The sequence below is a fragment of the Pungitius pungitius genome, chromosome 12, assembly GCF_949316345.1.
Source record: "Pungitius pungitius chromosome 12, fPunPun2.1, whole genome shotgun sequence".
Classification (NCBI taxonomy): domain Eukaryota; kingdom Metazoa; phylum Chordata; class Actinopteri; order Perciformes; family Gasterosteidae; genus Pungitius; species Pungitius pungitius.
The window spans coordinates 4,935,715-4,950,850 of record NC_084911.1 but is presented as its reverse complement, the minus strand read 5'-3'; the positions used below and the strand labels follow the sequence as shown (position 1 = coordinate 4,950,850).

The 15,136-nt window shown below is 47.8% G+C and overlaps 2 protein-coding genes across 8 annotated transcripts in view; one reads left to right on the top strand and one right to left on the bottom strand.

Annotated features, from left to right (window-relative positions):
• Positions 1-3,497: 3,497 nt before the first annotated feature.
• On the top strand, positions 3,498-5,403 carry hexim1 (HEXIM P-TEFb complex subunit 1). Its single transcript, XM_037477028.2, has one exon. The coding sequence runs from the start codon at positions 3,805-3,807 to the stop codon at positions 4,921-4,923; it is 1,119 nt and encodes a 372-aa protein (XP_037332925.2). The 5' UTR covers positions 3,498-3,804; the 3' UTR covers positions 4,924-5,403.
• A 604-nt stretch (positions 5,404-6,007) lies between these two features.
• The window catches only part of arhgap23a (Rho GTPase activating protein 23a), a 44,663-nt gene continuing 35,534 nt past the window's right edge, over positions 6,008-15,136 (bottom strand). For all 7 annotated transcript variants that reach the window (XM_062566291.1, XM_062566287.1, XM_062566288.1 and 4 more), the window contains 13 exons: positions 14,765-15,073; positions 14,622-14,683; positions 14,397-14,515; positions 14,012-14,130; positions 13,768-13,920; positions 13,555-13,633; positions 13,372-13,445; positions 13,175-13,264; positions 12,946-13,071; positions 12,794-12,835; positions 12,331-12,415; positions 9,983-10,014; positions 6,008-9,850 (listed from right to left, as the gene is read on the bottom strand). In XM_062566291.1, the coding sequence (XP_062422275.1) occupies positions 8,468-9,850; positions 9,983-10,014; positions 12,331-12,415; positions 12,794-12,835; positions 12,946-13,071; positions 13,175-13,264; positions 13,372-13,445; positions 13,555-13,633; positions 13,768-13,920; positions 14,012-14,130; positions 14,397-14,515; positions 14,622-14,683; positions 14,765-15,073 (2,673 nt within the window). In that variant the 3' untranslated portion in view covers positions 6,008-8,467. The remainder of the gene's footprint in view (positions 9,851-9,982; positions 10,015-12,330; positions 12,416-12,793; positions 12,836-12,945; positions 13,072-13,174; positions 13,265-13,371; positions 13,446-13,554; positions 13,634-13,767; positions 13,921-14,011; positions 14,131-14,396; positions 14,516-14,621; positions 14,684-14,764; positions 15,074-15,136) is intronic.

The following is a 15,136-nucleotide window of genomic DNA, read 5'->3' as shown; positions in this document are numbered from 1 at the left end:
ATACTTTGGAACATTTTGAATGAAGGATTTCGAACAGTATTTCTGCAAAGTGGTATTTGTATTTGAGTTAGGCTTAAGGTAGAAATCGTGCCTAACCTATAATGTGCAGGCTAAAACTATCCAAACCAATGTGTTAATATTTGGAATTCCTTTTAAAAAAGGAAAGACAACAATGGAAAACTTGTGGGGGGGAAAAAATCCATGTTTACTTCACCAGTGTATGTATGATTGTCTGAGTATTATTGGTCTTTACCTGAAGATCATTGTTTTTATTGTATTGTGCACAACAACCTCTTTAGTCACTGAATAACTTTTATAATCTCCAGGTAAGGTTCATGGGGACAAATCAAGGTTTTTTCTGGCTAATATTAGGAGAGAAATATAGATTTGGACATTAGAAAATGATTAATTGTTGGTCAGATAAAACCGATACTAATAACATACAACTATATTAAATATCCAATTCTTTATTCCAATCAGTTAGAGGACAGTGCCCCCTTTTGGCCAGAACAATGAATTGCAAATATCTTAAAAACAACAAAAATGATTTTCAAATCACATTTTCTTGTATGGCCATATGTTTCCATAATAATGAAAAATACTGAACACGTGCTGTATTAGAAATAACATTCAGACTTGATTGTCTTTGTATATGGATGGAGACATGTCCAGCCCCAGAGCAGGGGCAGGAAACTTTTTAAAGTCTTTGTAATGAAGTAATGACAGAGAAAAGAGAGACGGAGCACAAAATATGAGTTTCCCTGATCTGCAGCAATCCACAAGCTCTCACACACACACACACACACACACACACACACACACACACACACACACACACACACACACACACACACACACACACACACATACATACATACATACATACATATGCACGCACGCACATAAACAAGCAGGTTGAGTGTGGTAGGTGATAGGTAGTTACAGTGACATGGTTCTCTCACTAAGTCATTTAATGCAGACAATGTACCAGTGCAATACATCTTGGCCTGCTGTCTTCAGTGGATCTTCAAATCCCAGAAAGGAACAATCCTCATGTTCCAACATGGATATCAGCCAATGCTTAAATTTACACTTAAAGTCCACCCGTGGAGCCTGAAACAATTCATCCCTTCTCAATTGCAGCAACGACCACGTTAGACAGAGTGAGAGATTAAGTCATGCCCGCTAATCCATGCAAGCTGTGATCCACCCAGGAGCAGCTCTTGTTCTGTAGCTGCACCGCTCCTTGATTTGAGAATATAGGAACCCTCAGAATAATATCTCAATCTCCATCGTCATTAGGTTTCATACTAACTGGAACACACCACGTCTTCCTTAAAGGACTCTCAGCTCAGTTTGCCAGGATTGTAACTCTGTCTGATTCTATTAGTAGAGACACTAGGCCTATGTTGTTTTGAGCCATTGGATTCTCAGTGTTTGCGAGTGTCGAGAGACCCACCATAAGAGGTCACGGACTGAATAACACATTTTTATCAACGAATGTAAATGGTTTGTGGTAACTAAAGAATATAGGTGGGTGTATTTCGTATAGTGACACATGCAGTTAAGAGGAAGTGTATTGACTAGCTATTGTACAGGGACATTAAGTGTGCTAACCTCCTTAGATGTAAAAATGTGCTCCAGAAAAGAAAAATCAGAGAATTATATGAAAGTATTTATACTCCATAACTTGGTTATCATTTTTAATTAATCAAAACAATAATTTTAATAAGCAGTTTAATTTGTAGATTTCCAGAACAGTTATAAAAAGTTACAGAAAATATAGGAGTAGATTGTTAGCTCAGGGTGTAAAACCCAATTTAAAGTCGCTAAACATCTCTAGACTAAAGGAAAGCTTCAGTGTTTGCAAGATCCGAGACCGTCTACTTCCTGAAACCAAATTAGTTGATCGGAGTTGCAGTTAACGTGTTAGTACCATGTATTGTAAAAATTGCGGCTTTTGATCTGATAGTATATATTTAAAGACTAAGAAATATATTTATCTGAGAGAATACCATAATCGCGCGTAACATGTGTTGTAAACCTTACGGTTAACATTACGTTCCAGCAGATACACCGACCCATTATTAACACATCGGCCTAGTTAGCAAATGGCTAACGTTAGTCATTGGTGCAGCTAGTCGTCTTCATTTAACCTCGTTGCATGTTCGCTGTTGCTCTACAAACGACGTGAAAAACAAGGAAAACCCTTCATTTCAAACTGGTCGAGCGTTCGTGGTTAATTAGTTAACATTAGCATTAGATACCTAGACTTATGGAAAATGAGGATGTTTGAGACAGTAGTTGCTAGGAACGTATTGCTTTGCAATGTCGTCGTGGACCCTCTATACGTTTATTGTTATTGCAGCGACAGTGCGTATGGCTCTACACTTTATGAAATAGTGCAGTGTGTAATTTGGGAGCGAAGTAACGTAAGTTCTCATTTGATAACGTCAACGTTTAGCTAACGTTAGCTAGCTAGCTTATCCTTAGCTGTTGACACGATACAAAAGTGAAAATCTAACACTCCTTTTTAGAACATGGGTCCCGCAGAAATACTCAAAAGTGATCAACACCACTCCGTCCACTGGTAAAAGGATTATTGAGCAAGTGTGAGATTGCCTGACCCACCCTTTAACAACGAGGGCTTGGTGCTGTGGCCGAAGCGGCAGCTTGACAATAAATGTCGTTTGTTTACGCTGATTCCACATTTCACCCGAGCCCCTATCCGACAATGTATCACTCCGCACGAAACACAAAATATTCGTGTTAAATCATTTATTGATCCCACTAACTACAAAAGAACGGCGTTTTATACCACTAAACATGAAAAATTATTGCATTTCGAAAGTAAGGAGCTTTTACTTATTTTCCAGTGTGAACATAAAACACGGACTAGATTTCTTAAGAGGTGTTCTGCATTTTGCTTCAAATAAAGGAGAGTTATCATGTTATTACTTATTATGCACTGGACTGTGTGGTTTGCAAATTAAAGTAAGCCATACCAATCAAATTTTTACATTACGCTTACCAGTTCCAGTTATCATACCATGCCTCCTGACAGTATTTACTTAAACTTCTATTTCATAACTTTCCTCTATGCCCCTTTTATTTGGAAATAGTAGCGTCCATTTAGTAGTCCGGACTGCTTTCTTGGTGAGGATTACGCACATATGATTGACCATTAAACTATCCAATCAGAAAATACTTTAAGCTTAGCAACAGCAAAATTATCCTCTTGTCCAATCAACGCAGAGTAGGAGGGACTCGATCGTGCGCAAGAATCTGCAATTTGATTGGTCTAAATGCTCGTCAGTTACGGTAGACTTGTGGGCCATGTAGTTTAATGTTGAGACCTCCAGCAGCGCTTCATTGAAATTCCCACTACATGTCCCACAACCCAACGGGTGTAACAAACAGCTGCATCCGCATGGGTAGAGGCGGAGCTGCTATATAAACACGAGCTCCCTCTTCTTGAGTATCACACTGGACACTGTTGTGACGACGGGACGTCGTCTCTGGGTGAACGGCAGCTCGAACAGCAGCGAAACAGTTAACGGTAGTTAGCGACAGTTGCTCTGACAGACCCTCTGAGGAGTAACAAGTGCTTACTGTTCAGAAGTTTACTTTTAACCTGCGCGAGTTTGTTTCCAGACTCCAACTTTGTTTAGCGATTTCTGGATTGCGAATATCTTAGTTTAATTTTAGTTTAACGTATTTTACGAACTTTAAAGCTCAGTTCTGAGAGCAATTAACATTCTCCAAAAATGTGCTAAAGCGGAAGCGTCAGAGCGTAACATCAGGATGACGGAGCCGGTACAGCAGACCTATCACCCCAAAACTTCAGGCAGCCCATCAGGTGGGAGCGGCGTAGACGCGTTGGAGCATCTACCAGCCAGGAACCCTCCTCGACCCGAGAACGGCAACAGGGGGCGACAGAGAGACCCGAAGCGGCAGCGGCAGCGGCAGCAGCAGCAGCATCAGCAATGTGGGGATGTCAACACAGACAAGTTGTGGCAAAAGAAAGGCGGACAGAGGGGGGTGTGCCCTTCCTTCGCAGCCGGAAACGTGTTTTCAAAGTGCCCGAACGCAGCGCAGCCTCTCCAGAAACCCGACGGCCTCGCTGCGAATCACGACCCGCAGGAGAAGAACGGCGAAGACGGACCGCCGGAGGGGACTTTGAACCCGGCGCCGGAGGACGGTCACATCGACTCGGACACCGGCTTCGATGCGCGCCTGGGCAAGAAGAGGCACCGGCGCAGGGCCTCCAAGAAGAAGCGCAACTGGAAGCCGTACTACAAACTTAACTGGGACGAAAGGAAAGCCCTGGAGGAGAAGGAGACGGCCAGGGCTTCCCGGCTGAGGGAGGAGATGTTTGCCAAGGGGCTCCCCGTGGCCCCATATAACACTACCCAGTTCCTGATGGACGAGCACGACCGAGTGGAGCCCGACCTCAACACCGAGTCCGGGGTCAGGCGCCCCTCGGGGGTCGGTGTCCGCGCAGAGGACACCGGCAGCGAGGAGGACTTGTTTGACAACACCAACGAGGAGGAGGAGGACGACGACTGCAGCGGCGGAGGCGGAGGCAGCGACGGGATCGGGAGGCCCGGGAACGCGGGCGGAGAGTTTCTCCAGAGGGACTTTTCCGAGACCTACGAGATGTACCACGTCGAGAGCCTGCAGAATATGACTAAGCAGGAGCTGGTGCAGGAGTACCTGGAGCTGGAGAAGTGCATGTCCCGGATGGAGGAGGAGAACAACCGGCTGAGGCGCGCCGTGGAGCCCGGGGGTGTGACCGCGGAGGGCTCCCTGGTCCGGCTGCAAGAGCTGGAGAGGGAACTGGAGAGACTGAGGGCCCAAAACACGCAGCTGCTCCTGCAGAACCAGCCCAGCGAGGACAGGGGCCAGGTTGGAAGCAATTAAAGGACACGATTCACAGGGTGGGAGCCTCCCCCTTTTTTAAATAAAAAAAAAGGTAAAACATGGGACTGCTGCATAAACGTACAACAAAAAAGAATCCGTTTTCTGTATCGGTTTGTCATTTGGACGAAGAGTCCTTGCATTGCAATACTTGCCGTTTCTTTTCTATTTGGACTGTAAGGGTATCCTATTCCGGTTTTTCCAAGAAGAAATGTAAATATTTCAAAAATAAGATTCTTTTTATAGAGAGAATGTATCTGACAAAACGAGAATATTTTGTTTTTTCCCGGTTAAACTTGATGTTTGTCCGTTCTTTAATTTAAGTAAATTGAAGTATGTTGGAATTTCCTCAATATAAGATTAACGGATTACAGCTAATTTGGTCAGCTTTCAAAGACTATTTTGCAAAACTATATTCCAAAGTTAATATTTGAACATTTGTGTGTTGACTAAAATTCAAATAAACATTTTGAAAACCTGTCATTTGTTGTAAAGCCTGCTCTTAAACGCTGCGAAACCTAACGTGTCCCTTTTCGGCAATACTAGCAATCGCAAAGCTTTTATTGTGAAGATCCCGGACAGGTCAGACACACCGACATCAGTGGGACCCGAGGAGAGAGAATACACGGACTGTAGCAGAAGGGGGGGGGGATGGGATGGAGATCCTCTTTATGACGGTTAACGCACTCAGAGTTTAATCTACCCAAGATGTTTTGCAAGAGGAAATGTTAGATGGGTTTATCTTTTAGGTCAAATATGATCATTTACCTCAAAAGCCAAAGAATCCTCTGCAAGTGTAATTTTTAAAGCTTGATAGTTCTCTAATGTTACGTTTTAAGAGATGGACATAATTTCAACAGTTGTTCAGATTAAATTAATGTTGACTTGTTTCTGTAAGTAAACAGTCTCAGTGGCCAAGATGTAGTTGAGATGAAGTTTCTTTACTGTGCAGAGACGATCGGTGCCGTATTCACCATCGGCCACCAGGGGGCGACATTCCGCTTTTTCAGGGGGCTGAATGAGACTCGTCCTCCCCGTACAAGTTTACGAAATCCCACGAAGAATGAAAACTAACACACGCGAGAAATTAGTTTTAAACGTAGTTCTGTTTATTTACATCATATAACCTTGCTTTAAAGCACACATCCATGAGGGAAATGGTCTCAGGTGGACAACCTTAATGTCAAGTAATTTCATATTAGTTATACTCCAAAAAAGCAATTCCAAATGTACACAATACAATATGCTACATATCATGAAAGTATGTACAACAAGACTTTAAAATACAACAATGAAACAGGGTGCGAATCAAATTTCAGACAACACGCCAACTTGAGTTGAGTTTTTCTTTTTTGATGACGTCATTGGCTGTTAGTTCATCCGTGATGTGACGTGTCTGACGTGACCTAATGCGGAGCTCGTTAGATGTACCATATTCACACACTGCGGATCACTGGGCACAGACAGATGTTAAGAAAAGCAGCTGACCGAGTACTACACCTCTTATAACCTCAAAGTTAAAGGCTAAGAGAGTGCATAGACATGTCCTTGGCTTAAAGTGTGCTCTTCAAAAAAAAAAAAAAATCTTTATTTAGACTGCTTGTATTAAAATGTACATGTCTTTGGGTCATTGCCTCAGTTATAACCATCAACCACAGGAGAGAAGGGCGGAGACCCAGAAATCAACTAAAGGAAACGGAAGGATAAGTTCCGACAATGGCACCGCAGAACAAAAACACATTCCAGAAATCAGGCACTTGTAGAAAGAAATCTTGAGGTAAAACAAGACTATAACTTACTGTTATTATTATTATTTTTATTTATAAGGGTTTATTTGGTCAGATGAAAGCAGGTCTCATGACTGAGGATGTCACACCTCCTGTCTGTGTGATCTTGTGATGTCAAATCTAGACAAGAGATGATTGTTTTCCTCTCATGTAACATTTCCTCAGTTGGGTAGGATTCATTGGAGCCTGACCTCACGGAAGGCTCCTCCTCGTGAGACCCCCCCCCCCCCCCCCCCAGGTAATAAACATGCACACACATGAACCCTCGCAGGGGGATGCGATGAAAACACAAAGCTCACCACCAGCCGAGGTTAAAATGTCTCCGTTTGTACGCGCTACACAACGTTTCTTAACAGTCCGTTAAACAACGCCAGGCTTCTGTTTCACAGGGAACACGCGTCCACCTGAGCTCGGTAAATGTGAGCCCACGGTGCCGCTCAGTAATAACAAAACGTAAGACGCAGCTCGGCCATCGCAGCGCGGCGCCGAGCCGCCTGCAAACGGCCCGACATGGTGTCATAATCCCCAGATGTATTCTCTTGCTACATGTAGTTGTTTGATTCGCTTTGTGTACATGTTGATGCAACATTGCTGGGAGTACAATTACCAGAGATACTTATTTATAAGACTAAACCTCATGAGATAGAGGTTTTCGGCACAGTGCTGAGGATTCAGAGAGGAAGGCCACCTTTGAGGAGAAAAAGGAGCAGGTTTAATTATGTTTATCTCGTCTCCTGTGAACAGGTACGCCCAGATGTAATAACAATAAAAGTACTTTTCTTTTGACTTTAATACAAAATATATATATTGAATATAAAACAAAAAATATATATATTAAGGGACATACTTCAAGTAACACCTTGAAAGAAAATGACTTGTGCACTTGTACACACCTGTGTAAACCATAAAAAAGGAACTAAAAAAAGTAAAAACAAATATGATAACATAATATTTATATTTACACGGTTAACTTAACAAGGCTTTGTAAAAAAGCTACAAAAATGTTCAACACAACTACCTGCACGCTCAGACACCAGATCCAATTATCGTCGCGCGAACACACACACACACACACACACACACACACACACACACACACACATTATTAACAAGTAGCGGGAGACGGGTGTTGGAAGCCTGTAGTCTGGAGTCCTAACGAGCGATTACAGTGTCTGTGGTCTGAGGCGCAACGCGTTACAACGGCCGATATGAAAAATCTGTTCACCAATAACGTTGTGTAATTACGTGTGTGTGTGTGTGTGTGTGAGAGGGGGGCTTTGTCTGTCTCTTCTGGCTCAGAGAAACGCTGCCAAAGTTACCGTTAAAAAAGCCACTGTGACACGGAGCCCCCCCTCCTCTGGAGGAGCGGAGGGACGTTGCATTTCGGGACGCGACCCTTTCATTTCATTTACGCTGTTCCTGAGCAGCAAGGCAGAGGAGATGGGAAAAGGACGCCCCGTTGCGGCTCAAGTGAGAATGCCTGGCTGTCCTGTTTCCGTGTCACTTTGATAAAAGCACACATTTTGGAAATTAAATAAAAACATTTTTTTAAAAAGCTTTGGCAACACAGGGAGGCCCCTTGGCCATTCAAGTGGAGCTTATCAAAAACTAAAGAAGGCTGGGCTGCTTTCAAGGTCCCGATCAGGGGAACACTGTGCTGCCCGGCGCCCTCTGACCTCTGACTCTGTTTCACGCTGCTGCCGGCTCCCCCCCCCCCCAGCACAGAAGCCCGGTCTCCCGGAGGAGCCGACCGGCCGCGCTCACAGATACTGGTGGAACCTAGAGGTGGCCGCGTGACGCGTCGCCGGGCCTTGGTCGAGCCCGTCGGCCTCCCGAGGCGGCCCCGCCGTCTTCCCCTGGCTCTGAGAGATGGGAGAGAGGCGGAAGTCGCCCCCGACAGTCAGCTGGGGCCTCTTGTCGGAGATCTCCGTCGGGGAGGCCACCACGGTGTGTCGGCGCCAGGCGCGTCTCTTCCTGCGCGTCTCCGGCGACAGGGGCTTCCGCAGCCCCACGATGCGCAGGTCGTCGGCCGAGCCCATGAGGCGGGCGCGGACCTGCTCCGCCAGGGACCGCCCGCCGGGGCCGGTCGGGGTGAAGGAGGCGGCCTCGCTGGGCGGCAGCTTGGGCCGGGCCAGGCTCTCCTGGCTGCTGCCCGGGGAGGGGTTGGTTCTGGAGCTCTCCCTCTTCCCTCTGTGGGCGCTGCCGGGCAGCTCCGGCAGGTCCGGCGAGCGGGCCTTGCCCTTCTCCGACTTCAGCTTCTTCCGGGCCAGAGTGTCGCACTGGATCAGCTTGTGGGAGTTGAAGGAAGGTCTGGAGTGCAGTCTGTGGGCTGTGGCGGAGGACGACGACGACGACGTGGGAGTGACCGACCGCGCCCCTCCCTCGCCCCGACCCGCCGCATCCGGCGCCGGCGGCGCGGGCGGCGCTGCGACCTGGTTGGCGGAGGAGAGGACGGGGGATTTGTAGTGCGTGTAGAGGAAGCTGCGCGGGGCGGCCTGAGCGCCGGCGGGCGGCGCCGAGTGCTTGTCGGGCCTCTCCTGGGTGAGGGAGCGCGAGGCGAAGCCGCTCTCGTTGTCCGTCTCGCTCACCAGCTCGCTGTGCTCGTCGTCGGCGTCGCCCCCCCTGCCCTCCGACCCCAGGCTGCGGCCTAACGTGGAGAGCGTGGAGTAGCCGGAGACGATGGAGCGAGCGTCGTCCGGGGCTTTCCACGGCGGCGCCTTCACCTCCACCCGCGCCTCCTCCTCGCGCGACAACGCGGCTGGCGGCCTTCCTCCTCCCGCCTCCTCGTCTTTACAGCACGGCCTGCTGGGAATACCCGCCTGCATCTCCTCTTCTACCTCCTCTTTCGCTCCGCTGTCAACAACTTCCTCATCTTCCTCTTCTTCTTCGTCGTCCTCGTCCTCCTCACCCTCCGCTCGAGGGGCAGTGTCTCCCAAAGGGAGCCCCGCCTCCTCCTCCGCCTCCTCCTCCTCCGCCCCTACATGTCCGGCTTTGATTGGCTCGTGCTCGGAGTCGTCATCGGTGCTGCTGCCAAAGCGGCGGGCGTTGTGTTGCTTCCTGCGTTGGCGGCCCGTAACGGCCGACATGATGGACAGAGTCAAGAAGTCTTTGGGTGAAAGGTCTTTCTTTGACCCCCAGGAGCCCTGAACAGAGAGAGAAAAAAGAGGTTGTGACGTTGTCACAGATCACACTGTATAAAGTCTGAACTACTGCTGCCAGGCGGCGTGCGTGTGTTATTTGTGGCAGAGACCATGAACCGTGTTCATAAATGTTACCTTTGATTTAGCGGAGTCACTGTTGGTTGAGTCTGAGGGGAAAGAGGATAAAAAACATCACAGGGTCAGAACTGATGAAGTTAACAAAAGGCCACCGAGGAGGGGACACAGAGGCAGTTGCTGTGCTCGTGGGTTTTCTTTTCTTTATTCAAATCATAGAAAACTGCTGCTGAATGTTGCACTTCTGTCTACACTTCAAACCCTGATGTCACAGCGGGTGTTTTCCTGCAAAAGGGGGGGGGGGGGGGGGGGGGGAGAAAGCGCCCGCTGAGACTTCACTGATGAGGTCGTGGCTTGAGCACAACATCCTTGTTTCATGTCGCCTTAACCGACTGCAAAAGAATCATCGATCTGCGCAGTTTCAAGGAGCTCGCCTTCCTCTGTGCCCTCTGACTGTGACGGAGCGCGGTACAAAGACGCCCATTCACACGTGTGAAAGGAGAAACAATGATCGGGTGAGCGGGGTTTGGTGTTGGAGGCGTTAGGAAAACCACGGCACACACCGATGACATGACGGAAAAACACTCGATGACATCCATCAGTCAGAGAAGGGAGGCAACAACCAAAAAGAGTGTAAAGAAAGACACAAGACGAACACAGCGAAGCAGGATAAAAGCTGTTTTTCTCTTTCACAACTCTTTCAAATCGTCTATGGAAGTAGTATAGAAGAATATGCTGTTTTTCTTGAGTGTCGCAAGTTTTTCCACCCCCCCCATCACCCATAAGGCGCGTTTGTGATTCACCAGTGTTGTTGATGTTGTGGCTGTCCTCTCTAACAGCGAGGCTCGATTCCTGTCTCCCACTGTCCTCTCGTCAAAGTGTCCCCGAGAAAGACTTTCTGCTTCACAGCACCCTGTTTGTATGTGCCGATTATTGAGCTTATCGTTTTCTTTCAAAAAGAGTGTAAAATCGCTATGTAAAAAAATGTTGAAAGGTCAAAGTTCATTATTTGATTAGTGAAGTATTCTGCACAAAACAGCAACCTTGGTGAGTAATTGGTAAAGGCATTTAACACTAATGCTAATTGATGTTTTATATCACCAGCATGGATGCACCTTTTTGCTATTAATAGATTTGATAACCAATCAATATAAAGGATTAGTTTCTGCTATAACGGTACTTTAAGTCTGGGACCGGGTCTCCATTTCTGGTGATAGCTACGGTTTCGATGGAAAATGTCTAGCAGCGGGAAAATGGCTCATATTTGGAACCCTTGAAAAAAATCAGAGGGCTCAGAAAACGTTGAAATCATAGCTGGTATTTTTCTTTTGCTAAATTTCGGAAGGATTTCTATTTTAAAAAGTCACTTCTACGACTCGTATATCAAACCAGCGTGAAAGGGTGAGGGGTGAAAGTGCCCCCCCAACAGACCAGATTATATCGCCGATTCAAAGCGCTCCCTTCAGAGTTGAGCATGTCACGGGAAGCCTGAGGTTTGGGCTACACTGATTAAGAGCCCCCCTACGATGAGTGGAGCAAAGTGCTTGACAACATGACCCCCTTGAGGGAGTCGGTCCCTCAGCAGCAGAACACCGCTTACACTCCAGCGTGTCAAAAACAGCAGCTGTCACGGGCCATTAATGAATTAGTCCGAAACGGGGCGCCGCGTTCTTACGTCCTGACGCCAGAGAGGGAGACAATGACTCTGAGGCGGGTAATGGGGGACCATGGAGACACACAACCGTCACCCAACAATAACACCTCCTCTCTCACCCACACAAACACACATTATTTCACTTTCACAACATGAATGCACATATTGGGTTGCACACACACACACACACACACGTATTGCCGGGGGAGTTCCCATCCTACCGCAGTGGCTGCTCCACAGGCTCAGCTAAGAGAAGGAAATGCAGAAACGTACAGAGAAAGTGAAAGATGAGCAACGTGTAGGGTGTGTGGGGGGGGGGGGGGGGGGGAAAGAGGTCAGCAGAAAGGGGAGAAGTGCAGGCACGCTATCAAACACAGAAACACTCCCGAGTATCAGCGGGTGTCAGACTTTCATTTGCAGACAGATTTCCACAGAGGGATCTCAGTCGAGCGCTTTTAAAGAGAACGTTGTCTTCAGCCGTTTTCTTTTCTAGAATCTTAGAAACATAATCATGGAAACAGGATTCGTCTACAAACTTAAGAATTATAGTATTTTTCTTGAGAATTAAGACTCAATTCTGCTGAATAACTGGAACAACGCTTCATTCACCAGAACACTCACATTGTAATTGTACGCTACTCAAATCCCTTCCTTCAGCTTCAAATGGAAAGCAGCATTCATTTGGGGTAACGATTACATCCACCACCGAATGCTATTAGTCGATTTGGTCAGAGCTGGCAGGCTCAGAGCTCACCTGAGGCCTCCCCGGTCCGCCCGATGTTGGGCAGCAGGTGGTCGATGTTGGGGGCGGGCTGCACGTCCTGCGTGTCCACCGGCGTCTGGACGAAAGAGACACGAGACAAAAAAGGTCTGTGGATTTGTTGACTATTGACTGGTTTGAATTATTCTACTAACACTACGAGGTCAAATCTGAAGTGGAACTTCTTGGATTCACAAAACAATAATCAATCATCTTTAAGGAAAAGGTCTGCACAAGAATACATTAAACAATACGTTGGTCAATATATGAGCTCTTACAGCAGGTTTATTTTAACAAGATGAATTGCTCGGTGGTGTAAAATAATATTTAATGACTTTAAACTACGTGCTCAGATTATAATTCGTTTGACACAAACCTGGAACAATTCTCAGATAATCTTTAAATAACTCAACGTTTTAGACGCGTTGGGATCAAGAAACCATACGGGGTCGCATACCTTCTCATCCTTGTCTTGCTCTTCAGTGAAAAACCAGTTGCACTACAAGAACAACACAAAAGGAGGAAATATTCATCTTGAAAAGTCAATCATGACAGATTTGCATGTGTGAATGTGTGTGTGTGTGTGTGGTGCCATGCAGCCTCTCTCACATGTTGGATGAGCGTCTCAATGATCTTGTAGCGGTCGGGCATGTGCGTGACCATGTCTTTCATGTTGTCTTCAGATGTCCGAACCAGAGTCGGCCCGAACACTAGAGCCAGGTTACGGGGCTCCATCTACACGACAACAACAACAACAACAGCAGCTCATGAACACGCACGAGGTCACAGTGACACGTGATTACATTTTCATTTCATTCCCAAACTGCCTTTCACGCACCTTGTTTTTGTCCGAGCTGTCGGCGACGGTCTTCAGGTGAACAACCAGGAACTTCAGAGTGTGGAAATAATAATCTGGGAGGTCTCGGATCTGCGAAAGAAAATAAGAAGAGGCACAATATTGATTAACCGGAGAAACCTGCCGAACACACACACACACACACAATTACACACACACAAGCTTGGTAGAAAACGTACCAGTTTCTTCATGGTCTTCAGTCTGTCTGATGTGCTATCCATCCGGTTGGCATCGATGAAGTCGTTGTATTTATCTGTGAAGATTTCAGACATGTCAGCACTGAGGGGTCTGATGGGACTTCACGGCAGCGCGAGCTGGGTGTGTCTGTGTGTGTGTGTGTGTTTGTGCGTGTCCGGACAAACCGTTTGTGAAGAGCGGCTCTGGAAGTTTCCTGAAGAAGGATTTGAGTAAGCTGCTGACCACGTTGAGGTCCTGCCACTTCTGTTGACATTGAGAGGAAGCAGAGAGGAGTCAGCGATACCTTCGGCCTCCGAGGACGCGCTTTTGTTTTGCGTAAAGTCGAATGAGCCGGCGAAGCGGTTCGGTTAGATGTGCGTTGGCGTTTTTCCCCTCACTTCCTCTGTGGGGTTGATGTCGCATCCCTTGTTGAGCTGATCCTGGAGCGCCGACACCATGGCGTTGTTCCCCGGCACCCGGTATATTCCCGTGTACTCCAGACCCATTTCCTCCACCAGGCCGCAGCAGATCTCCACGATCAACGGGATGAACTGAGCGGGACACGGAACACGGCTCAGTGGGAGTGGCAGCAGTTGCACCGCATTGGGGGGGGGGGGCGTGACGGATGATGTGGAGGCTAACCTTGTTTATCACGCCCGGCTGGCAGTCCTCCAGCCTCACGCCGAAAGCTTTGGGCCCGGCCTTCTTTGCCTTCTTCATGATGTTGATTCCCCACGGGGACTTCGGGGGACCGCTCTCATCTGCGGACAAAAAGCTCACTGCTTGCATCTTTGTCCTGTCCTCGCATTTAAAAGACTCTCATCCACAAGGGGCCGTTACATGTTCTTACATCTGGAGATATATTAATCAAATGACTTTATTTTAGACATACAAGCCCTGATACATATACGTCTTATAAGAGAAACAATACTCCCTCAAGGCGGTAATACATCTCATAATGTCTGACATTCACGGTCTCATTTTATGAGTAGTAGCCGTGTTTGCCCAGTCCATCCCAGACACCGACCTTTGCCCTCTGATTTGGGGGACCGCGGAGCCCCCGCAGCGTTTTCCGCCTTGGCCAGCAGGAAGGGAGGCTTCATGCGGGACATCCTGGGAGAGGAGTCGGGCTTGCCGCCCGTCGGACTGCAGGGGGAGACAGAGAGGGGGAGCGTTCGATTCAAGCCGCCTGCCACCGCCACAGATGAGCGCGGTGTTAGGTGAATCATTTTTTTGTTATCAGGCGACTCACCTCTGCTTCCTGTAATCATTCAGCCTCTTATTGATCAGGGCCTGTCTGGATAAACCCAGCTCCTGCAACAAACACACACACGCGTTATAACTCCACAGCGATGGCACACTCGCAGGAGGAGTGGTGCGGGCGTGTCCTCTGACCTCGCTGTCACTCTTGCTGTTCTCCCTTATGACCTTTATCCAGTCCAGCATGTCCTCCCGATCCTCGGCCTGGAGCAGGTACTCGCAGAAGTCCTGGGTGGTGAGGCGCAGGGCGTGCTTCCGCTTGGTCTCACTGTACGCTATGTCCACCAGGCAGCCGCGGATGCTGATGGGCTGCTCGTCCTCGGCGGCGCTCCCGATCGTGGCCCCGCGGAGCACCGCCTCCCTCTTGTCCTTGTAGAGGAACAGCGAATGGGAGCGAAGCACAGAGAAGACTCGCTTCCACGGACGCATTCCGCTGCCCACTTTCTGCGAATGAGAGATTGGCGGTGTGAGCTTTTCGCTTGCTCCGGGTTGCGTCTTTTTGCCGGT

Coding starts and splice junctions, on each gene's coding strand:
- hexim1 (XM_037477028.2), top strand. CDS start 3,805: ATGACGGAGCCGGTACAGCAGACCTATCACCCCAAAACTTCAGGCAGC.